The sequence below is a fragment of the Megalobrama amblycephala genome, linkage group LG22 (assembly GCF_018812025.1).
Source record: "Megalobrama amblycephala isolate DHTTF-2021 linkage group LG22, ASM1881202v1, whole genome shotgun sequence".
Taxonomy (NCBI): Eukaryota; Metazoa; Chordata; class Actinopteri; order Cypriniformes; family Xenocyprididae; genus Megalobrama; species Megalobrama amblycephala.
The window spans coordinates 19154505-19181700 of NC_063065.1; the positions used below are offsets into that span (position 1 = coordinate 19154505).

General features: G+C 37.3%; 1 protein-coding gene across 6 annotated transcripts in view; it reads right to left on the bottom strand.

Moving 5' to 3' along the window:
• pou6f2 (POU class 6 homeobox 2) overlaps positions 1 to 27196 on the bottom strand; it is a 157139-nt gene that overhangs the window by 46142 nt on the left and 83801 nt on the right. For all 6 annotated transcript variants that reach the window (XM_048174776.1, XM_048174779.1, XM_048174777.1 and 3 more), the window contains one exon: positions 8172 to 8569. In XM_048174776.1, the coding sequence (XP_048030733.1) occupies positions 8172 to 8569 (398 nt within the window). The remainder of the gene's footprint in view (positions 1 to 8171; positions 8570 to 27196) is intronic.

Below are 27196 nucleotides of genomic sequence, written 5' to 3' on the forward strand. Positions count from 1 at the left end.
CATCCAAAACACGATTTGCGATACATTCACTGCATTTACTCCTGTTCAAAAGTTTCAAAAGGGGTTAGTAAGATTTTTTTTTCTTTTGAACTTTCTATTCATCAACAAAAAAATCTGAAAAATACTTATATTAACATGTTAAGCAGCACAACTGTTTTCAGCATTGATAATAATAAGAAACGTTACTTGAGCACCAAATCAGCATATTAGAATGATTTCCGAAGGATCATGTGACACTGAAGACTGGAGTAATGATTCGGAAAATTTAGCTTTCAAAGGAATAAATTATATTTTTAAAATTAAAATAGAACAGTTATTTTAAATCGTAATAATAGTTTGCAGCAACATTATTAAGTATAACAATATTATTGTTTTTACTGTATTTTTGATCAAATAAATGCAACAGCAGTGTATATTTTATCATTTTCTGAAAATTAGGCTGCATGTTTCCTTTCAATAAAAGCCACATAATAAATGTTCAGGGGGGAAATTCAAGGGCAGCGATGTTTAAAAGCAGATCAGCTTATTGAGACGGGAAAAACTACAATGTGTTCTTAAGGGGGCACTGCGAGAAACAAAAACAGCGTGTGTGTGCGTATACGCATCTGTCCATGAGCATATGAGTGTTGGAAGGGCGCCTGACCTTGGCAGGGATGGGGTTTCAGGAGCGAGCTATAATGATGGCTGATTGCCGGGGAATGGTGGAGAATGGACAAAGATAGAGGGAGGTAGATGAGAGGAAAGGAGAAGAGAGGAGCAGAGAAATAGAAAGGACAGAGGAGAAGAGGCCGGCGTAATTGCAGCACTCGTGGGTCTGAGCCTCCTGTGGCACACATCAGTACATCAGGAGGGGTGTGTCTTAGAGCAGCGGCCGAGTGGGAGAGAAAGTGGGGGTAAAAGATGGACAAGTAAGGGCGCAGTACAATCTACAGAGGTTGAGGAAAGTATGAATGAGTGAGAGAGTGAGACAGAAAAGGGGATAGGTGAGAGGGAAAGAGGAGAGCGATGAAAGTTAGGAATGGTAGTCAAGACGGAGAGATGGGGGAGTCTGCCATACGCTGAGGCAATAAATTGGCGTTGGCTGAATCCCGGGCAGTAGCCTGTAATTACTGCCGTAAGACTCTGGGTCGGGGGTCCGGGCAGACCCTTAAAGCCACTCTGTCTGAGAGAAGGGAGAAAGAGAGACAGCTAAGACCAAGGTGGTCTATAATACCTGGAGAAAATAGTCAGTTAGAACTGTCTCAATGGCAGTTATTGAGGTGGTGCAGAACCCCTTAGATGCACACAATCTGAATTTTGGCATCTTTGCTCATGGACACAGGCTCAAAAACATTGAGCTGTAAATGTCATGTGACTAATTACTTCTGGAGCCAGAAAAAAATGACATCACTGCGACACACACAGAATCTAAAGGGATAGTTGAGCCCAAAAATGAAAATTCTGTCATTATTTATTCACTCGCATGTTGTTTCAAACCTGTGATACTTTTCTCTGTGAAACACATTTTTTTATTTTTTTTATTTTGAATAATGTTGGTAACCTAATCATTTGGCTAACCACTGACTTCCGTCCCAGGCCAAAAATAGACGCGGTTGGATGGCATATATCGGTAAAAATATGTAACACAGAACATTTCCTAAACATGCATTCAGATACGTTTGTACATGTCTACAATTCTCAAGGGTTGCATGAATAACTGTTACTTTGACTTTTAGCTAGGTGTAGTTCAATTTATAATAATTAATTAATTGATTGATTAATAACATAACGTCTAAGACGTCTGTTCAAATTTCATTTTGAAACTTTTTTTCAACCATGACGGGATAAGTCGGAAGGACGTCTTTTCAACGGTCATTAAACGTCCAAATGTTTGCTGGGATTGTACTGTATGGGGAAGAAAAAAACATTGAGGCATCTCTCAGAGTACGTTCTGTGATGTTCCACAGAAGAAAGAAAGTCATAATTTTCATTTTCATTTTTGGGTGATCTCCCTTTTTAAAGTCCTTCAAAAATATTAATTTATATTATATAAAAATGTTATTGCGTCAGAATATTGCCAGCAATGAACAAATGTTTTTGGCATCAGAGTCTTTCTGTCTCTCTGTCTGCCCTGGAACCATGGAGGCAGACACAGTGGCAAGGTCAAAGACTGAACAGACGGCGTATAGCAGTATGACATGTTGAGAGAGAGAGAACATAAGAGAGATAGAGATAGAGAGACACCGCATAAAAGGAGACAATGGCTACTAGAAAGCATTTTATGTTTGCAAACCATTATAATCAAGAACAGGAAATAAACTGGGCTCTGATCAAAGGTGACAGCAATAAAGACATTTATAATGTTAAACAAAACATTCCGATTCCAAATCAATTCTGTTCTTTTGAAAGTTCTATTCATCAAAGAATCATAAATATGTAAAATAAAAGTTTCCACAAAATTATTAAGCACACAAATGTTTTCAACACTGATAATAAAAAGAAACTAAATCAGTATATTAGAATAATTTCTGAAAGATCATGTGAAACTAAAAAATTGGATGGCTGCTGAAAATTCAGCTTCAGGAATATTAATAAAATATATTAAAACAGTAAACTGTTTTTTTTAAATTGTAATAATACTTCACATTATTACTGTTTTTACTGTTGTTGTTGTTGTTATTAATGTGTTACTGTATTTTTGATTAAATTAGAATTTCTTTCAAAAATATATATGTATTTATTCTTTTCAAAGGAATATATGTATTTATTGTTGTCCTCAAAAAAAAATTATGTGGGCAGCTACATCTTTATTTCTTTGAAACACACACACACACAGGTTTGTTTTGCTATCTTAGTGAGGACATTCCATAGGCGTAATGGTTTTTATACTGTACAAACTGTACATTCTATCCCCCTACAACTTACCCATCACAGAAAACATTATGCATTTTTACATTTTTAATAAAACATTGTTTAGTATGTTTTTAAAGCTATTTTAAATATGATGTCCTCATACTTCGTAATACCAGTGTAATACCCATGTCATTATACAAATTTATCCTCATAAATCACAAAAACGCGCGCTCACACACACACACACACACACAAATCGTCACAACATGAATGTGTCTACTGTATATGTGCCTGCATCAGTGTGTGTATGGTCTGCTCTGCTCCCCTCTCTCTCTCTCTCTCTCTCTGTGCCACAGATCAGTGTGTGCGTGTGGCTCAGGGCTGATGTAAGCCAGTGGAGTGGCAAATTACAGCAGACCTACAGCTGTAGGCTGACATTATGATTAATTTGATCAGTAATTTCTCCTGTTTTTCATTTTAATCGCTGTGACCATTCTGCTGTGGCAGGTCTCTCAGATCTAATTAAGATCAATTCCGGTGTAACCAGCTTGCCCACCGAGCCACCCCCTCCTCCTCAAATCCCCGAGTCCCCTCAGCGTGGAGAAACCCCGTTGCTCCAATCAATCAGCACCTGCAAATCCAGCCACCCTGCTAATCAGCCAATTAACACACTTAGGCAAATTTCATAATCTCCACCGCCTGGTTGTCGTCACAAAAGCCCATCTCTACCTCCCCTGATCTTATTTTGTTTAATGCTGGCTCTCCCAAGTTTGCTGAGAGGTAAAAGAATCACCATTTTTCAAAAATAGATGGAGAGATGGATGGGAGAGGTTTTAATCTTTCGGTTTATATTATTGTGATGGTAATATTTTGGTAACAGGGTTATGGAGTAGCTATCAATGGGGTCCAAAACAACAATGTATGGACAAAAAATATTCTTAAACATTTTCAAAATATATTCTTTTGTGTTCCGTAAACAAAAGAAAGCTATATATGTTCAGAACGACATGAGGGTGAGTAAATGATGAGAGAATTTTCATTTTTTAGGTAAATCCATTTAAGCACGTTTCAATCTTTAAAATTGTTTAAATAGTGTACTTTCTTGAAAGCACATGACAACACGCATGACAAAATATTGCTACATTGTTGTTTTTAATGTTATTTTTCTGTTTTTTTCAATTGTTTTTATAAGGTTTTTTTTAAAACCTCGCTGCTTTAAATGGTTCATCCTTCAATAGTGAAAATGCAAAGTGAAAATGTAGTTAAATACTGAATTTTTTAACAGTATTAACAGTATATTAATAAGTTTAAATGATGAAGTGACCACAATTGAGATCCAAATGATCCAAATGATTTGGCTTCAGAGAACTTTGATCATTTTTGTTGGTATATTGTAGCTAACTAGATTTTTAATTTGAAGGTTGTCATTAATAATTTTTTCTAGTTTTGTCGTTTCTTTATTTTAGTTAGCTTAGTTAGTTTAGTTTAGTAGTACGAATCTGCACTAAAAGCAATATATAAACATCACAGCCTTCAGCAAAGTCTTACTGAAAAATCATAAATTTGACCTGTCTAAAGGAACTCAGGGTCAGAGACTTACAAAAAACCCCTGTCTGAAATTTTGACCAAATAAAGAAAAAGACGAGACAAGAAAAATGAGAAAGAGAGACACAGGGGGAGAGAGAGAGTGCAGACAGTGAGCACTTAGATTCATACACTGGACACACTGACTGTGGTATTATCAGAGTGGGATGCTAACATGCTGTCATGTTGTCAGTTCAGCAACAGAAGGCCTCTATCTGGGCCTTTAGGTGTCTTCAGATAATAGGAGACCTGTCTGCCCTCCCTTACCAAAATGATAACACCCAAAGAGGGGAATGGGAGGCAAGAGAAACTGAGAGGGCGGGGTGGTACCTGTGTGACCAGAAGGGATAATTATGACAGACCCTAGAAATACACATTCCCAAAATTCTCTAGGTGTTCGCAGTGGCTAACTGTGGCTGTCCCTAAAGGCTAGCAACAGCACTCTGGTGAAGTATGCCGTAACTTTCTCAAGCAGACGCAGACATAAGCCCAATTACGGACTCTAGCCCCTCAGGAGAGGCAGCCTGCAAACCCTGCCACACACACACACACACACAATCACATTGGTTAAGTGGTAATGTGGACCCCCATGAAGCGGGAACTTCAAACCCCTTCTGACTCCTGACACACACACATGCACACTTATCGCTCTATTTTTCTCACTCTCACACACAGTGAAGGGCTGGGTAATGATGCTGTCGTCTCTGGTGCCACTCTCTCTTTGGATTAACAAGAGGGTCGCACATGACTCTTAGCAGTAAAATCTAATCATGGACCCCTGGGATAAAGAAACCATAGAGTACAGCTCAAAAACCTGTAGAGAAGCTCTCTTAACACACCCCAGGCAAAGGGTGTTCCTCAAGGCTTTATTCTGGGTCCTTTCTCTCTGTCAAAACCCTGGTAAGTACAAGTAATTCACCTGCTTACACAACTCATATTTAACTATATTAGAATAATTTAACAAGGCAATATTTTATATTCCATACCTGATATGAAGGTAGCTAAGGCTATGAATCTTGTAACTTTATAAAGATGTTTAAAAAGGGTTGCTTCAGTATTATCAGTGACACTTTCTCTCCGTCAATTACACTTTCTCCAGTAATTATTGCAAAATAAATCCTTTCCTGACCACAATGCCAGGGTTATGCTTGTACATCATCCTTTAAAACAGATAAAATGACAACACACCTTGTACAACCACCTACAACCACAAATATAAATTAAAACTTGTGCGCAGATGCTTAGATAAATATTTCCATTTAAAACAATTTACAAACATCTAGACCTGAGGATGCATCCCAGCCAAATTTTTTGGACATCCCATTCCACCCCCATTTTAATCTATTTCACCACTGATACATCTGAATCACATATCAGAGGGGCTTGATGATAATCTGACAGATAGAATTAGGTGTGCTTCAACTGTAAATGAAGAAATATATGGCTGGCCTTTCCTAAGAAATCCCTTGGAAACCACTAGTTTTGGGCTCTGGAGACCATTAAGTGTAGGGCTCCATAGGGTCCAGCTGGTGATACAAGCCGGGCAGAGGGACAGAAGGTGAAATAAATGACTAAACTGATGGCAGCCATAAAAAGGGGGAAGGGGAAGTGGGGTTGTGGTACAGCACAGAGCAATAAGGGCTGTGACGCTGATGAATGCAGGGAAGGACGGAGAGGCGACCCTGGCCTCTCTCAAACCGAAATGAAACCACTGGGACATGTAGGGAGGAGGGCATGTTATTAGTGACAGACTCAGACAGCCCGATGAGAAGAGGAAGAGGAGGAACTGGTGGACAGACAGACTGAGGGAGGAAGATATGAAAAGATCACTTCTGTTTATCATGTATGAAAAATTAAAGGGGTCAGATCATACACGATAGTGTTAGTAACATTTTTGTACGTCATATTCAGTTTTACATAAAGTTGCAGTTGTTTTTGTAGATTAGTTCCAATAAATGCTCATTTTGAGGAAGTTTCCATAGTTGAAAAAGCTTTTTTATTCATGAAAATGTCAGGTCAAAGCAAATTTGATATGATATGACCACTTTAAAAGACATGAGCTACCATAACTGAAGCAACAAAGATTCATGTGTGCCATCTGTGGAGTTTGTTTCAATTTTATAAGCCTGCATGACAATAACAGATAACAAAATAAAATATCAACAAACTCATCTTAGCCAGTCATCACTGGCATATGGTGCTTTGGACTTCCCAATGCAAGATTTTATTTGCAAAATATAAAATATGTTGAAAACTAATCTGGTTCAATCGGCTGCATATACTATACATTTTCACAACATGTCAATAAGTGATTATCATAAAATTGTTTCAAATCAAGTTACACCAAAAGCATCATTACTCGTAATTCAATATTCCACAGCTCTTCATTTCCAATAATAGTCTATTGCTGTCGCTAGCAAGATGGCTGGGATAAACTCTTAACAATAAACTTTCAATTTTCATTCTTTTTCAGGGACAGGCTTGGCAAACGGGCACCTCCTCCAGAAACAATATTTGTAATATCCAAGATTTCCCCAGACAGATTCAATCATTCAATTGAATTACTGCCCCATTCTCTAACATTCATCCTAGACCTCGTCTCACTCCAAAGCTCCATTCTTCCAGACATGTTGTGAATAATGTAGAAGAATGAGTTCTTTAAGTGAGGCGACATCATATTTAGGGGTCATTACATTGAGTCGATCCGTCTCTACTGCCCCTGTGCCATGCAGCACTCCGGAGCTGCTCCCCATCACGAGTCAGCTTATATTATAGCTTTAAATAACTTCACTTTTAGTGTGTAAACAAGAGTTGAACTGGGTGAGGAGCAATACAAGGAAGGCTGCTGGCTACGGCTGTCTGAAAATGTGAGGCATTTATTTTGATATCACAAGAAAGCTTTTTTTGTTTTTTTCAGATCAAAACCACCTAAAATTCTGGACTGTTGTAACATGAATGCAGAAAAATATTATCTTATAATTTATTATATAAATTATAATTTTAAATGGGAAGTGTTAAAGGTATAGTTCACCCCAAAATGAAAATGTTGTCATTATTTACTAACCTTTAAATCATTCCAAACCTGTAGGATTTTCTTTCTTCTATTGAATACAAGAAGTTATTTTGAAGAATGTTGGTAACCAGACAGTTTACAGTAGCCATTGACTTCCATAGTAGGAAAAAAATTACTATGGAAGTCAACAGCTAACGTAAACTGTCTGGTTACCAACATTCTTCAATTCTTCATACAGGTTTCAAATCATACAGGTTTGAAACAACTTGAGGGTGAGTAAATGATGAAACATTTTCATTTTTGGATGAACTATCCCATTTAAGTGATTTTGACCCATTACATTAATAATATAAAATAACATAAAAAAAAGTATGAGTTATTATTTTAAAGGGGAAGTGTTCAGTGAATTTGACTCATTACTTTAATGGTATAAAATAAAATAAAATAAAATAAATAAATAAAATAAAATAATATAAATGGAGAACAGTGTAGGTATTGTTTTAAATGGGAAGTGGTAAGCAAATTCATCTCATTATTAATTATTTAATTAATTGTATAAAATAACATAAAATAACAAAATAAAAAATGCAGAATGCAAAAGAATATGAATTCAAAAAAATGGATTTAGTTATTATTTAAAAGGGAAAGTGTTTAGTGAATTCGACTCATTACTTTAATGGTATAAAATAAAATAAAATTAAATAATAAAATATAAAAGTTTAATTTTCTTTTCCAACCTTACCTGTAGTGGTAGAGGAGGCGTGACAGGTGATGGCAAGCTGCGAGCTGGTGAATGGTTTTGCCTGTGAGGGGGCGGAGACTGGGGAGGCTGAGCTGAGCTATGATTAGAGGAGGTACAGGTGGAGGCTGAGCCTGGAGAAGGTCCAGACACTTGTGATTGGATCGGAGGAGTGAGCTGATGATGGCTGGGTGGCTGGAGATGTGCTGGGCCGCAGAGATGTTGGTGCTGCTCCCGTTCTCGTTGTTGTTGGTCCCTTTCACGCTGCTCTCGTTCTCGCTGTTGTTGTTGTTGTTGTTGTTGCTGCTGCTGCTGTTGATGATGATGATGCTGTTGCTGGTGATGCTGTAGCTGTTGGAGCTGTTGGAGATGCTGGAGCTGAGAGTTTAGGGATGAGGTAGCTGTGATGAGAGAAAAAAAAAAGATGTTGATTTCTTTCATGATCTTAACCGAAGTATATATATATATATATATATATATATATAAGCATCGCGATGTACACATCACAAGCACTGGTAATGCTTTTTCAACGTTATATCCTCTAATATGCTTCATCCAAGCCCTTTCTGTTCTGTGCACATTGCTTCTTTGCCCCACAAAAGACGCTAAGGTGACGATGAAGATGACAAGGTTATTTTAACAACAATAGCAAAAACACAGTGAGCTGCTCTTCCACAAAAGTATTATCTGGACCTCTGCTGGGAAGGAAATATAGAGACCTCTTGGAACATTTTGAACTAATTAAATACCCCGACTTAGAGCTTTCCTTAGCCTGTAACTGCAGAACCATCACTGATTGCTGGCCAATAGCTTTTTTGGTACTTTATTGAAATAATTGAACAGCCCAAGCAGAAGACTTCAAAAAGGTAAGAACCATCCTCCAAAAAAGATATTCCACTCTTTTGAAGTCAGATAACTTTTTCTCCATTTCATCTTGAGGACTGTTAGATGTCATTTAAAGTAATTCACTGCACTTCTTAAATGTGCTTCAGCCCTCTAAAAAGCCCTTGGAGTTACAACTTGTAACAGGAAAACTGACATTGTAGGAATGTAACAAGCTGATAAATCATTAACTGGAAATATGAAATTACAGTATTAATTTACCAGTGAAAACATTTATGAATATCAAGTTTTTGATTTCAGTGTACATTTTTATTTTTTTTCTGTAATAGAAAAAGCTTGTTTTCTTCTTATTAGTTAAAGTGGTTGTATGGAAAGTATGGAAGATTTCCATTGAAATTCAATGATTTGGGACAAATATACACTTATTACCAAAAGTTTTGGGGTCGCCTGCCTTTCCATGCACATGAACTTTAATGACAACCCATTCTTAATCCGTAGGGTTTAATATGGAGTTGGTCCACCCTTTGCAGCTATAACAGCTTCAACTCTTCTGGGAAGGCTTTCCACAAGGTTTAGGAGTGTGTTTATGGGAATTTTTTACCATTCTTCTAGAAGCGCATTTGTGAGGTCAGGCAGTGATGTTGGCGAGAAGGCCTGGCTCGCAGTCTCCGCTCTAATTCATCCCAAAGGTGTTCTATGGGGTTGAGGTCAGGACTCTGTGAAGGCCAGTCAATTTTCTCCACATCAAACTCGCTCATCCATGTCTTTATGGACCTTGCTTTGTGCTCTGGTGCGCAGTCATGTTGGAACAGGAAGATCCCCAAACTGTTCCCACAAAGTTGGGAGCATGAAATTGTCCAAAATGTCTTGGTATGCTGAAGCATTAAGAGTTCCTTTCACTGGAACTAAGGGGCCAACCCCAACCCCTGAAAAAGAACCCCACACCATAATCCCCCCTCCACCAAACTTTACACTTGGCACAATGCAGTCAAGCAAGTACCGTTCTACTGGCAACCGCCAAACCCAGACTTGTCCATCACACTGCCAGACAGAGAAGCATGATTCGTCACTCCAGAAAACACGTCTCCACTGCTCTAGAGTCCAATTGCAGCGTGCTTTACACCACTGCATCCGACGCTTTGCATTGCACTTGGTGATGTAAGGCTTGGATGCAGCTGCTCGGCCATGGAAACCCATTCCATGAAGCTCTCTACACACTGTTCTTGAGCTATTCCGAAGGCCACACAAAATTTGGAGGTCTGTAGCTATTGACTCTGCAGAAAGTTGGCGACTTCTGCACCTCAGCATGCGCTGACCCCACTCTGTGATTTCATATGGCCTACCACTTCGTGGCTGAGTTGCTGTTGTTCCCAATTGCTTCCACTTTGTTATAATACCACTAACAGTTGACCGTGGAATATTTAGTAGTGAGGAAATTTCACGAATGAACTTATTGCACAGGTGGCAACCTATCACGGTACCACGCTTGAATTCATTGAGCTCCTGAGAGCGACCCATTCTTTCACAAATGTTTGTAGAAGCAGTCTGCATGCCTAGGTGCTTGATTTTATACACCTGTGGCCATGGAAGTGATTGGAACACCTGAATTTAATGATTTGGATGGGTGTCCCAATACTTTTGGCAATATAGTGTATGTATATACAGGACCTAAAACTACTTTTTGCCTCACCTGCCAATGGCCAGTGACTTAAGAAAATGTACCCGCCAAAACAAAAACAGGCAGTTATGACACAAATATTTTAGATACTAGTGAAAATTCACAATCCTCTACTCTATTCGATACACACAGTATAGTCTTCATATCCTTTTTAAAGTTCAAGAGCAGTGAGTGATTTTTTTTTTCCTTTGTTCTTTAATTAACATTAAAAACGCAGACAGCACAGCAGTAGGATTATTCGGATGCTGTCACTTTAAGACCGAATGCATGCACAGATCATGCATTTTCTTTCTCAACTGAAGACATAACCAACTGTGTTTACTAGGATACTCGCAGAGCAATTTTTGACATCATTTTGTGTGAATTTGTCCGTTCAAGCACAGGAAGGCATGAAAGAGAGCTCAATTTAGTATTTGCGTACTGTTTTGTTTTGGATGTTTTGGATGTTGAACTTCCCACATAGTGTGTGAGTAATGAACTCCCTTCCACGTGTTACAGCACTTGTTGTTTACAGTGGAATGGCTTAAACTTTCGTGATGATGCAGCACTGACCGTCGGACCCACTTTATATTAAGTGGCCTTAACTACTACGTACTTACATTTAAATTAATCATTGGATACAATGCACTTATTGTGTACATACATGTTTTTACATTGTACTTATATTTTAAAAACACCTGCATGTAATTACATGTGTAATTAATTTTTGTAATTACATTTATAATTACACTGTTGACCCATCCCTTAACCCTTATCCCTGCCCTTAAACCTACCCATACCACCAAAGCTTTCCCTAACCTTACCCATATCCACCTCAATAGCTGCAAATGTGTTTTGCAATTCAATATGAACCCAATAAGTACATTGTACTTATTTTTTGATGTAAGTACATAGTAGTTAAGGCCACTTAATATAAAGTGGGACCTGACCGTCAACTTTACAGAGCGTCGTTCAATGCAAAATACATTGTTTGATGACCAAATTCCCTCTACTGCGACCACCAAAGCAAATGAGAAGCTGAGGGGACTTACACCACTGGCCTAAGAGGTGGACAGAGATCGTCAAGGCATGGACTGGACATAACGGATGCAAGCTTTCCTGCTCCTATTTCTCATGAGGCAGAAAGCCTGCAAAACAACTGACTGACCAGCCACTGAAAGAACCTTAAGAATATAGTCCGGTCTTGGTGCAATATGGCTTTGACATCACCCGGAGCAAAATCCAAGCTGGAGGCTACTGACAAGGCCTGAAGTTCTGTTACACTTTTAACTGACATCAAGGCTAGCAATAAAGCTACTTTGAATGTAAGCATCTTTTCTGGAATCGACTCTAATTCAACTCGAGTTCAAATGGGGCCTCTGTCAATGGTCTGAGGTCCCAGGAGGGAACTTCGACCAGGAGATAGGCCTCAGCCATCTGGCACCGAGCAAGTACAGAGACACCAAAGGATATCCCCCCACCAAAGTTCCATTAAAAGGTGACTGGTTAGCAGAGATGGCAGCCACATACAACTTTAAAGTAGCCGGAGCTAGCCCCGCTGTAACACATTCTTGAAAAAACTCTAGTACTGAACTGTCAGGGCAGTTAACTGGGTTCACATCATATCGCTCACACCAAGATACAAACATTTGCCATTTCAGGGCATACAGCTTTCTCGTGGAAGGAGCTCTAGAGTTTAGAATTGTATTAGCAACCTCAGCCTAGAGACCAGAACCTATGAGCTGGTGCCCCTCAGGGGCAAGACAAGTTTCCAGATCTCTGATTGGGGATAAAATATCATCCCCTGTGCTTGAGATCCCTCTGGACCGGAATCTCCCATGGGAGACCACCCAGGAGAGATTCTAAGTCCCCAAACCAAACTCAGGCCAGCCAGGATGGAACCACTAGAAGAAGGTGAACTTAATCTTGGCAAACCCTTGCTAGAACTCCCAGGAGCAGAGCTATCAGGTGAAAGGCAGCCTCAGCCACGCCTGCACTATGGAAAACCAGAGGGGACAGTGGGTTGTCCCCTAGATCGACTTCCGCTCTGCCATACCTCCATCATGAGGGGATTTCGCACCGGTTAGTTCTAGGTTAGTTCTAGGAACTAGACGCCAGGGTGGTTCCCCGAAAACTAATAGTTCCCCTAGGGCCGTTTGGTAACACTTTATTTTACAGTGCCGTAGTTTCAAGTTACTACATGTACTTACTATAGTAATAACAGTACATTATGCATAATTACAAGTAACAAACCCTAACCCTAACTGTAACTCTATAGTAAGTACATGTAGTTAATTAATAGTACTCCGTACTTATTTGAGTAACTACAATGTAACTACGGCACTGTAAAATAAAGTGTAACCAGCCGTTTTCCTTGTTGTATTCGCACCGCTAGTAGGAACTATGAAGTGACATTAGCTGTGCTTGTTGTTGTGACTTTTATTTTGATGACACAGCAGACATTTATTGTGACAGCGCTGAGAATGCCAGAGCCTGAGCACAGAGTGCTCCCATTTTTCCGTCTTCATTAGTTTATGATCTGTTTAACAGTCCTGTCTAATACGTTATTCCATAGAGCTGTTATACAAAGAAAGACAGTATATGAAAGAGTATTAGCGTTTGCTTTGTGGTTGAAACCTCAGTTTTATGAAACGACGAGAATACTTTTTGTGAGCAAAAAAACAACAACAACCAAAAAACAAAAATAACGACTTTATTCACACACTGAAGCATGACCCACATACCAAAAAGTGTCAACTCAAATTATCCCTATACCTTATGAAAGAAAACATTGAAAAACAGACTAGCAACATATCTAAATGAATAAATGACCTTCTGTTCTTCTCTGCAGGAACCAGAGCAATGCTCTGCAGACAGATGCCTGCCCTCTGCTCAACGTTCTGATAATGTGAAGTCATCAAACAGAGATGTTTCTTCTACTCTGCACTTAAACCAAAGATGTCACATACATTTTATGGGCACCATTATGTTGAAGTTATAAAAGAAATAAAACCACCAAAATGTTCTCCTTTGGTGGCACTGAGATGATATCGCAGTGCAATATCTCAATATTTGAATCCATTTTGGTGTTGAAGCCACACAGTGTTTGAGACTGACAACCATACAACTAACAAGTGTGACTCTCAAATGATCCTGTTCATGCACACTACAAAAATAATTTCAGTATTTTTTATCTTGTTTTACAGCAAAATTGTGTAAGTCTTCTGTTCAGAATATACATATTTTAACATTTTTCAAATAAATTTAAGAAATGCTATATATATAGGCCTATATAAAACAAATAAATCATCATTTATAGACACAAAGCATCTACATTTCTAACATCAGTGATCATATGCAGGATTTTTTAAATCGCAGCCAAGTGTAATCCATCCCAAAAATAAATCACAAAATAACTGAACAATGGATCGATGTTCAGCTACAAAGCGAGACTTGTATCGGCAAGCATGTGTTTGTGCACAGCGTACTTGACAAGAAGTGTTCATAATTAATTGACGCAGATGAATAATTAAAACCAGGAGATTTTTTGCTGAAGATAACTAAGAAAATACATTGGCGCTGACGTTTCTTTGATTAGTGTGGCTACTCGTGCATCACAACCGGACAGGCAGGCGAGGTTTTGACGCACCACAAGCCCTCTCTCCCCTACTCCGAGAAAAAAAAGAAAAGAAAAAAAGTGTCTCTCAACCAGTAAACAGCCCACTTTTACATTTCTTCAATCGCCTGACACGTTGACACCGCTCTCACACCCCAGCATGAATTATATATATCATCTGCGCCCAGGAAAATTCCAAGAGTCCAATTCACGCTTGAAATGTTGGGGCAAGTTGTCTCGCAGGCCTTGACAGGGCGTACATATGTGGCGCTCCATCGCACAACTATAGAGGAAGCCGAGTGAGCTGCTACAAGTAGAAAAAAAGTGAAAAAGAATAGGAGGAGGACAGGAAAAAAAGGACGAAGAAAAGAGAAAGCCTGAATCCTGTCAAAGATATTATCGAAACCAAGGGGAAGATCAAAGGTGATGGGAGGGTCTCCTCCCGCAGCAGTCGTGAGACCGGAGAAAGAGACAGAACAACAAAGGAATATAAAGAAAAGGAAAACAAATAGAGAGATGGAGAGAGAGGCACAGGATGGTAGAGAAACCCCATGTGGCCCTATTATATGGGCAGCACTGCAGGTAAAACTGTGGTTGAGAGCGAGTGCTTTATAAACTCTATCTTCTCGTTACGAAACATTGCTAACCTTCCGTTCTCCTTTAAACAGACTTGGTCTCGCTGCGTGCGAAAGAGGAGGCATACGCGCTTCTGTGATGCAGACCTTGAGCCAAAGAGTTGGGTGCAATGACAGCTGCAAAGGTCTGAATGCATTGAAAACAATATCTACACGAATATAGAGCAGAAATACTGCATTTATTTCGCTGGAGTGTTTATAAGAAAAGAAGACAAGGACATGGAGAGCAGAAGATGCTTTAGCATGGTAACATAAAAGTTTTCATGTCATCATCTATAAATACATGAACAATAGTAACATAACACATAACACATGTCTGAATTTATTTTCCAGACTGGATCTCATTCACACTCCCACCTCCAGAGCACTTTAAATTTTTACCTTGACTTTATTGAAAAGAAATGATGCTTTCTTTCTTGGGTAATGACAAAAACAAGTAATAAAAGTGACAATGGCCATTGCCCTATTCAGTTCCATTGAAAATGAACCTATCTGCTGGCATCCCATTGGAGTTACAGAAAGCAGTAAATTAGTTACTTCACGCATCTATAGAATGACAAAAATTCAAGGATGCAGGGCAACAATAGTAATGTAGGGAATCTTGCAGTTCTCATATGAACCACAGGGCATTTTAGTTCACCCAAAAATGAAAATCCTGATATTAATTACTCACCATCATGTCGTTCCACACCTGTAAGACCTTCATTCATCTTCGGAACATGAATTAAGATATTTTTTGATGAAATCTAAGTTTTTTTTATATTTTTTTTTATCCCCAATAGAAAGCAATGTAATTACCACATTCAAGGTCCAGAAAAGTACTAAAGGCATCATTAAAATAGTCAACGTGACTACAGTGGTTCAACCTTAGTGTTATGAAGTGATGAGAATACTTTTTGTGTGCAAAAACAAAACAAAAATAACAACTTTATTCAACAATTTCTTCTCTACCCTGTCACACTCTTACGCAGTTGATGCAGTGAACGCAGTTCAACGCTTTCGTATTTACGTCTGAATGCCGGCTCAGTATTGACGCATGCGTTGTGCTGCTCACGTCGGCGAATACTGAGCTGGCGTTCGGATGTAAACACGGGAGCGCTGAACTGCGTACGAGACTGACAGGGTAGAGAAGAAATTGTTGAATAAAGTCATCATTTTTGTTTTGTTTTGTTTTTGCGCTATTTTTTTTTTGTGCTAAATTATTCTCTTTGCTTCAAAACATTAAGGTTGAACCACTGTAGTTACGTTGACTAATTTAACAATGTCTTAAGTACTTTTCTGGACCATGAGTGACGGTAATTATGTTGCTTTCAATGGGGGATAAAAAAAACCTTGGATTTCATCAAAAATATCTTAATTTGTGTTCCGAAGATGAACGAAGGTCTTATGGGTGTGGAACGACATGAGGGTGAGTAATTAATGACAGAAATTTTTGGGTCAACTAACCCTTTAAGACCTTAAAACAACTTTAATCAACTACTATAACCAAGACTTAAAATAAGGTAAGGAAAATGGCATATTTATCACAGATGATTTATTTATTACACAACTAAAAGTATAGAAATAGAGGATTATTGAGATATTTGAGATATGTATTGATTTTGAGGCAACCAAAAAACGTTAATCTAAATTAACTGATAACAAGAAATGTTTCTTGAGCAGCAAATCAGAATAATAGAAGGATTTCTGGAGGATCATGTGACACTGAAGACTGGAGTAATGACTGCTGAAAATTACATTTAAAAATATATTATTAGAAAAAAGTTATATTTAAATTATAAAAATAAAAAAGTTGCTTAATTAGATATGTTCTTTAATAACATCCCTTTATCTATTTTATATTATTATTTTTATTATATTTATTCATATTTACATTATTTTATTTTATTTTAAATATTATTATAAATATATTTTTTTAATGTTTACAAAACCACAGAATACCCCTGCACTGCTTAAGCTAGCATTGCTCATAAGTCAATATAATAAAAAATGAATAATAAATGCACTGCCTGTGGACAAAGCATCTAGATTTGTAGTGCACTATAAATGCTGTCCTTTTTTTCGTTTAAAGGTCATAATACATTCAAATTGCATGTCATATTGAAACATGAATTGACAGGTTGATTACCTGACTATTAAATTCATTTTTATTCCATAAGCAAAAGTAAAGAGGAGACATTTAAACCTTGTCAGACCCTCAAAAGTCTATAGTTATGAAATAATACCTGACAACAGTGCACACAAATGAAGCCAGGCCCGTCCTGACAGGTTCTGTGACCCGCCTGACGTATGGATGCTCTGTTTTGCCTCCCTGCACCTGAAGCCACTCTAATTTAGTACCTTTTTTTTCTTTCTTCCCTCTTCTTGAGACTGACCTGAACTCAAGCAAAGTAGCAGCAAACAGAATTCTCCAGAACAGATCACAGAGACGCCTCTGTTTAACAGAAACTCATTCCCCTCACCTCAACGACCCTGTGTGTGCCAAACTCCCAGTGTAAAAATCACCTGTCGTGTGTTTGATGTGTGTAAGTGTGTGGGTGTGTGTGAAGCGCAGCATGGCTGATTGTCAGAGGTCAGCATGGAGGTCATCAAGAAGCGACAAGGTGATAGCACTATTTTTGTTTCTAGTATCACAGCGAGTGTACAGGGCAAAGCAGAGTATCCACCTGTCTCATTAATACGGTACATTGTCTGTCTGTCCCATACAACACCCTTTCCTCGGGGGGCATCCACCTGATGAACACAACAAAGTGTGTTTGGGTCTGATCTGTGTGTAAAATCTGTTAGAGATAGAGTGTGACAGATTAACTAACAATTAAATGCAAAATCTATTACATGCAAGCGTACATCTTATTCTCTCACAGAAATATTGACTGCCATTTTAATCCTGTTAAAGACCTGTCAAAGTGACTGATGCCAAAAATAGTACACTTTACTAAAATTTAATGATGCAGAAATAATAGTGACAGAGAAAAGAAGTCACACACAAGCGCACATACACAGACATGCACAGGTTGCACAGTGAATTAAAGGCCAATCGCAAGGCCAAAGTGAGTAACACTGAGTTAATTAATTCTGTGGAAAATGACTGTGGTGGAAGAAAGATGTGTAAAGACAAGTGAGAGGAGAAGAACAAGAGAGGTCTGATGGTATTCTTATGCAGTGTTGGGTAAGTTACCTCAAAAAAGTAATTAATTACTAATTACATCATCAATGTTGTATTTAAAATACTTAAAAATACTAAAATACTTTTAAAATACTTCTAATTACTCTGTCTGAAAAGTAATTTAATTACTCAATAAGTAACATATTACTAATTACTTCTTAAAATCCCTATAAACCTTGACCGGATAGACAATAGAAAGGAAACTCTTTTAATAAATTAGTCAAACATGAAATAGTTTGGCCTTTTATAGCTTTTTAAAACATTTTAACTTTATTAAAACATATATTATAATACTTCTATTTACTTTATAATACTTTTTTTTTGTAACAAATAGGGATGTCACTATATCAAAAAATCTAGTAGTCGGTGCCGATACCACCAAAAGTGCACAATACTCGATACCAAAGTCGATGTCACGGTAAAAATATATAAAAATACAAATATTTTTTTCCAGGTAGGTCTAATAGTAGTAAGTAAAAATACCACAGAAATTGAATAATCGAATATAAAATAACTCTGCATAGTCATAACTGTATATACATTAAATATAGATTAATCATTATTAAAGCTTTTCTTTTGTTGTTTGATTATCATTTATAATACAGACAGCCAATAGTAGACAGTAGCATGTTTTAAAGGCTGCTGTCACTAAGACCTAATGGACGGTGACAATATGCTGTTACACATGCTGTTCACATTCACATAACCAACGCGAATATATGCCAAAATGGGCATTTTTACATAACTGTGTGTGTATTTGAACGTTTATGTGTAATAAACCGCGAAAATCTGACACTCGCAAGAGGCGGCTATGTGTGTGCGCTTTGCAACTTCCGACAGCGACTACGCAGCCAACTGGTGCGAAGTTGCAAACTCACACGCAACTGCACTATAGCTAATGATTTTAAAGAGGCAGCGTTCACTTTTACCTTTAGACAACAAATTTAGATTTTAAATTCAATATTTATTTATACAGAACTGTTGAACTTATTTACAGTATGTAACACAAGTACATTATAAGTAACTGTAATTATATTACCTAAAACTGAACAGTAATCCCTTACTTTACTTTTTCAGTGGATAAGTAATTTAATTACAGTTACTTAGTAACGCGTTACACCCAACACTGTTCTTATTTACTGTATGTGCTCACAAAAGTTATTCAGTCAAGAGCAGTGAGTGATTTTCTCTTTTTCTTGTTTTTTGACTTGTTAATTAACATTAATGACAGACTGCAGCAGGTATCTTAGGCTCAGGTATCTGCTGTCACTTTAAGACTTGACGCACATGATGCGGATCTGACACAACACCCCACCTCTTTATGTTAATTTAAAGCTTTTTAACTCATTTAATTATGAAGATACTCGCCAAATTTTTTTGTTTTGTTTTTGTCCTTTTAAGCACAATAAAATTCAAAAGGGAACTCTAATCAGTACGGCGCGCTGTCTGAGAAGCAGCTTTCTGTGTGCGTGTATCGGGTGTGTGCTCACAAACAGTGCACCAGTACCAAATTGAGCTCTCGTTTGCATCTTATAGTGCTTAATTGGCTTTAAAGCTACAATATGCAAATTTTTCTCCACTAGAGGTTGCTCATTCAAAACAAAGGCGTAGCTTGATGATGCCTTGATTTCACAGAACCATGCAATGTGTTGTCTTCACATCTACAACCGGCGAAAAAGAATCGGGACGGGACTCGGGCAGAACTCATGTTCATGGATGAGATTATTAACATTACTGTAGTATGAAGCAGAGCAGGACCAAGTGCTGTGAGAGCAGAAACGAGCGCGACACACGTCTTGAGAGCAGTGGAGCTTTTATTATGCCGCTTCTGTTTCTTCTGGTCATTCGGATATGGTGTAAAGCAGCGCTGTTTATCATATTAGATATATTTGTGTGTTAAAAGTTGTTATAATGCTATTCTGCGTTCGCTCGGCAGCTACTATAAGACACTTGTTGCACACTGCAGTAAGCTAGTTTGATATTAGCCATGGTAAAACATGGTACTAGCTGTAAATCAAGAAAAACAAAGACTTACTGTGTTTAGCTATATAATATAATTAGTTTTCTGTTGATGAATGTATCCAAACAGTTGCTCACCTGCCTAATAAAACACATAATATAATAAAGCGTCTTTGGTGTTTCCATGGTTTCTACAAAATAAAACCAGAAACCGACGGTAATACGGGTATGATGTCACTGATAAACGATGCACGGACAAGTCCCGAGTCGTGATTAAAATTGCTTATTTCTCTGGATTTAAACATTCTTGGAAGCATTTGGTATAATGTAAGTACACAAGTCAACAAAATATATAACACTGTTCTAGTGGTTTTTGGATATTTTAATCCAAAAATTTAACATATTATGCTTTAAAAGTACTTTAAAAGTATGAATGAAGGCATGATCATATACTGTAACTCTAGTCAAAGGATGCCAGGGAAAAAAAGGATGCTGCATTAATTCAGTCTGGAAATGTATTTGCAAAAATATTTTATATAAAAAAAAATTTCTGATATTTATCAGAAAAAGGTCAGTGTTGGACTTAATGAAATAAATTATCAGTACCACCTTTAGCAGATGGCACCTCCATTGCTTACAGTGGAGCTTAGACATCATCGAATGATTCCCTAACAGTGATTTGAATTGGGATCAGACAATGCTAAAAAGCAGAGAGGTTAGACTGCAAGTGAGAGGCCTTGAGTGTTTATAACGCTGAATGGACAGCATGTTAGGATCAGACCACAAAGCCCCTCGTCTGACATGCATGTCTGATCAAAGTGTATTACTGCTGTGGGCTCTGCTGGGGATTTAAAGGAATTCTGGGCTGTCTTCCAGAGAGAAGAAGGTGTAAAAGTGGTTTTATGATTAAAAAAACAAAAAAACATTTGACTGAGCCTCAGAATGTTCTTTGAATGTGTTTTGGGTGGAAATATAGTAATTTAAACTTTTTATTTTGTATTCTTTCTTCTAGTAAAATATAAGAAACCTATTCACGACCCATTTTACTTACTTAATGGTGACATTTTTCAGAGTAAGGGCATTCAATGATAATATCCCTACAACACCTTGTGAAAAAGAAATGCGCTTAATTGTATTGAACGTGCACTTAAAAGTACATTTTAAAAAAACTGATTAACACTTTATTTTACAGTGTCTTTGTTACATATATTACATGTACTTACTGTAGTAATAGCAGTAAATTATGCATAATCACACATGCATCTAATCTTAACCCAAACCCTATTTCTAACCTTAACCCTAAGTACATGTTGATAATTAACATTACTCAGCAATATATTACTATATGTATAATTGCACGGTGATAAGGACACCTTAAAACAAAGTGACCACAAACTGTTTTCGGAGATAATATAATATTAATGAAATAAAAGGCCACTTAAGTGTACTTAAAAAATACAATTTCATGACTGTTTCTTAAAAACACTTTAAAAAAGTTCACTTACTAATAATGTAAAAATTATTGTTATTATTTATAATAATATTATTTATAATAATTATTATTTTATTAATATTAATATTTAATATTTATTAATAATTATTTATTAATTTTACTTTAAAGCACATTTTAAATAATTTTGTTTTAATCTTTTGTCATGCTTTAAAGAAGTACACTTAATTTGATGTGTTGACTAGCATACTAAAGTTCATGCTTGATTATAATTTTAACTGTAGTGTGTTATTCAATATTACATTTAAAGTTAATATATTTTAAAAGTACTAAATTGCAATTGAACCATTATGAATGTGTAATTACAAATACATTTAAATATAAGACATTCTTAGTTTACCATAAATGCTTGTCAGTAAATTCTGCAGTACCCTTTAACCATATTTTAAAGACAATAGAATAATGAAATTACATATAAAGATGTTGGGGTTGAAAAAGTACACATAAGTTATTAATAAACAAATGTAAATAATTGCATTCAAAGTGTTCAAAAACATTACGTTCAAATCAGACTATATTCTTTTAAACTATATCATTTCCATAAAAAGTATTTCAGTATGTAATAAGTATGCTAAAGTGGACTTCTTCTTTATAAGGGACAGCTCATCACCATCCACTTTAACACACTAACATTACCTGTGCTCACCATCTCCGTCTGTCTCTTTCGCCTGTCTGCCTTGGCTGTCCCATGCGCCCGGTTCCCGAGGTCCTGTCCCCCCGCCCGCATTCCCCTTAGTGTCTAATGCAAAATTTATGCTCACGAGGTGGTTTCAGTGGGTGGAAAAATCAATACCGCCGGGCCCTGATGCACCAGGGAGAGAGAGTGCTCTTTGACTGACAGTAAAAGCATGAGGAGGGGATTGAGGGGGCACTTTTAAAGCGAGGATAGGTGGACGACGGCACAGAATTGGCCCATCCACATCATATTACAGCCTCATTTAAAGTCTGATTTCGATAGCAATTCTTTCCATATGCGAAACGAAGATAAGTTTTTAGAAAAGATCACACTCCTGTTCTACCTGCTATTAAAAATGCATTTTTAAATCATTGTTGTTCTGCCCTTAGCTGCATTCCTGATGTTGATAAGCGCAAGCCTGTGCAGGCAGCGGTGTCGAAATGAAGTGATTTAAAGACATCATAAGGCCTTTGTTGTTCGCTGCCTGCATTGTGCTTTGCTTTAGCCTTTGAAAACACAAGACGGAATGTGTACGCATGTAACTGAAAAACCAATTCGGGGTGTAAACCAGGGCTCTGAGAAAGTGTGTAAAGGAAAAAGAAGTTTCAATGGAACGAAACAGCTTTAAACAATAGGATTTGCCCTAAATCCTTCTCCCACTATCATTCACCTCTTTAATTATTCCCTTTTGCTCGTCTCACGGAGCATGTAAGCGCTATTGCGCGCTACCGAATGAAGAGGAGAGGAGCTTCGTGCCCGCGGGCAGCCGGTCTGTTGAAACGTAGAGCTCTAAGTGACATGACACTGCTTGTGATTCTTAATGCACTTTAATAAAATCCAATACTGCTGGAAAACACAAGTAAAAAAGTCACCCACTGATTCGAAACGCGAATTATCCTGAAATATCAAATACGTACAAATTTGTGTGCGTTGTTCAACGCTTTTTTTGTTTTTTGGTTGCGACGAGTGTCCCTGACATACACTGAACCCTTTTATGAGCTCGCAAACAGTTTTGCAACAACATTTTAAACAGCAGACTTCCTTGCGCAATTCTTTGGGGGGAAAAAACAAGCATATGGTGTTTAATACGACCTCAGCTTTTTGAGACAAGCACCGTGATCCTTTCTGCCGGTTTAGTAGTTTCTCTCCTGCATGGCCTATGAGGTATTTGAGTGGTCTGAGAGATACATGATGAATGAAGTGGCGTGCTACTTATGCGCTTATCGTGCTCAGTGACTAGCAACAGGTTCAGCAGAGGCCAGCCACAGTAAATGAAACTCCTCAGCAGGACAATACATCATCAGAGCAAATGTATGCGGCCCAGACATACACGCGCGCGTCTCCCGCTCGTGCAGGACACCGACAACGGGCGTGATGGGTAGGAGGAGGAAGAAGAAGGGGGTGGAAAAAGTAGAAGAAAAAAAGATGGAGGGAAAGGGTAACAAGGATAGAAGGAGAGGAAAGAAATATGGTATGATATGGAAGCACAACGGATTTCCTATTAGCTGATGGACATTGTTTCTTTTTTCATTTTTTTAACATTAACTGCCCAGGCCGGGAAAGCAAATAGAACTTGCCATGGCTAATATCACACGTAGGGCTCATAGAGAGGAGATTTATCATGATGAAATACTGTAATGCACATAGGCTGTGCACATATTACATTGATGCAGCTCTGTTGGATTTTTTGTGAAGGTCATCATTTTCTCTTTAAAAAAGCACATTATCATAATATTAAATATTTCAAATGAGAATTTTTAATATAAAAAAATCTGTCATTTTTTATTAAATGAAAGATCTGGTTTAAACTTACACAAAAGTTTCAAAAAAAAAAAAAAAAAAAAATTAAATTAATTAAAATAAAATAGTTATTATGGTAACAATGCTAAGGAACCTTTCTAAGAAAGAAAATAAAAGGATAAATCAGAAGAAGATGAAAAATATCATAGTATTCTTTGCAATTTACCTTACACCCAAATAAAGTACTACCACTGTACCATGGTGCTGTCAAGATCGTATTTAGCTTCACTGGGTCTCATTCACTAAAAGTGCATACACAAGGATTTGTACGTGAAATCTGCATAAGTTTTCACGAACAAATCATGGTAACACTTTATTTTAAGGTTATTTAACATAGTTACACGTTACTACATGTACTTACTATAGTAATAACTATAATAGTTATAAGTAATAACTAATCCTAAACCAAACCCTAAGGCCGGTTTCACACCACACGTGTCAGCAGAGCGTAAGCAGCACATAATTTTTCCGCCACCCATATTAACAGATGAGAGCATTCACACCACACGCAGAGGCTGCGCGGGAGCGTGTAGCAGGAGCAGAGCAGAAGTGCCGCGATCGTACTGGCTCTGGGTCTATTTTTTCTGCGCTGCTAACGCTCAATTAAAGTGAAAGTACACCTTTGATGGACAAAATAAATATGATTTCACACAAAAAGTGCTCAAAATGCACAGAATAAGCTTATCTAATGTGTTTTAACAAGAATTGTCAGGAAAGAAAATTAATATTAAAAAATATTTATAGAAGATTTACTCATTTAAACTTGTTTTTAATTATTCAGTTTGGGTTACAGTATGGTGTATTATAAAAAAAAAAAAAAAAAAACTAAACTAGCCAGAAAATACATTATTTTAGTTATTTCACAGACAGCTATGTAGGCTCTATACCCAAATCAAACCCGGGTTTGCTGTCTTGTAAACATGTACACGCTGCAGATGATGTAAACACAAAGCTTACCTCATTCATGTGCAGCAATGATATGAGGGTTCTTGATTGTTCATTTGTTTATTTACGTTTACATGAGAATGTTGTACACCTCCCCATGCTAACAAACTTTCAAAACTATCAAGTTTATAAATGACCAACTTATAAAAACAAATTTACAGTTGTTTTTGTAAAGAAATGCTTACTTGTATGTAGCTTGGAGCTGCTGCTGTAACGTTGTTGTTGCGCTCACGCGCCACTCAACCAGCGTAACTCTAACCGTAACTCTATAGTAAGTACATGTAGTTAATTAATTACTCAGGACTTGTTTTTAAGGTGTCTTTGTTACAATGTAATTATACACTTAAGTACCAACTAATATTAAGTAACTACATGTACTTACTATAGGGTTAGGATTAGGGTTTGGCTTTGTTTAGGGTTAGTTGCATGTAATTATGCATAATTTATAGTTATTACTACAGTAATAACAATATAATAACTATATAACTACATGTATAAGTATAGTAATAACTATATAACTACATGTAACATATGTAAAAATGTCACTGAAAAATAAAGTGTTACCAAATAAAGTGTAACCCAAATCATGATTCATCAATAACTTTCATTTTAATTTGATTCTAAATCTACGAAAACAAGTAGGAGCAACTGAAACCAAATGTACGCAAAAATCTAATACTCTGATTTTATGCATATTTCATCATAAATATATGTCATCATTATATATAGGATATATATACACGCGTTATGAATTAGGCAGAAATTCATAAATAAAGTGTAACCCAAATCATGATTCATCAATAACTTTCATTTTAATTTGATTCTAAATCTACGAAAACAAGTAGGAGCAACTGAAACCAAATGTACGCAAAAATCTCATACTCTGATTTTATGCATATTTCATCATAAATATATGTCATCATTATATATAGGATATATATATACACGCGTTATGAATTAGGCAGAAATATTTCATGAGGAGTTCTGCTGTGTATAAATATGAATAATCCATGTAATTATTTAGTTTTGTTTAGTTTCATTGTCATTGCCTGAGTTCTCGTTTGTTACTATGATTTCTTATTAGACCTAACCTGTTCACCATTCTGTTAATCATCATCCTCTGCCTTTTGTTCTACTATAGGCTCATGGTCTCGTATTAACGTTACATATATCTTTGTAGTTGTTTATTGTTGTTCATTCTGCATCACGCATCTTTCTTGTGGATTAAGCTACAGCCAACCCATGACAGATGCAGTGATAATTTATGTGAATTTTCAAAGTATTAATAAATTTCATGATTTTTCCAGGCTTGGAAATTATAAAACACTATATATGTAGGATAATAAAATTCTCTATTAATGAAATTAAATAAAATCATATACACACTCTTATGATTTTGAATGCTGTGGAAACTTTTAAAGCGAGTACAAACAGATAAAGCAGAATGAAATGAAAAACATTACTTGTTAACGAACAACAGAGAAAAAAGAAGGACATTAAAAAGCAATGGGCGAGAAAAAGATGAAAAGTTCCGTGTTTTTAAGGGCAAAATGACACAATCAGTGTGCCTCTTTGCCCTCAGCCCCCTCCTCTCCTCTTCCAGCGCTGTCCAACACTCAGCCCTGTTTGTGAAAGATGTACGAGTTTAATGTGACGATATCTCCTCTTCTCTCACGTCTGTGGTCTACTTACCAGCTACATGATCCAACTCTGATGCGCCTGCTGTGTTTTCAGCAAGGAGCCCTCAGGGACCATTACACTCCACCCTGCCTTCCTCTGGGGCCTTTTAGGGCCCCTTAACACTTACAGAAGACCCTTGAATCTGCAGCCCTTCCCCAGAAAGCACATCTATTAATTAAGGTAATTAGGCCCTGAGATGGCAATTAGAAACCGCAGATAGCTTTTAGCCTGTCTGCCGCTTCCAAAAAGGCTTGGTTTCAGCACCATCTGCCGCGTCAGAAATCACCACAGCATCTTGTGTTTCCGAGAGAGGAGGGCGAGCGCCGTTATCTGAGATATAGACCTTCACCCGACCGAAGGGTCAAATTCTAGACCCTCTCATATTTAGGCTTTTCATCTGATATGAAATGACAAATGAAACTCTTATCAGGTGTCACTCACTATTGGCTTGAATAGTGATCCTTATTAAAATACGTTTGCCGGGTTTTTATGGATTGAATTGTTAATACACCTGCAGCAGCTTAAGCGAAAGAGGAAAAGA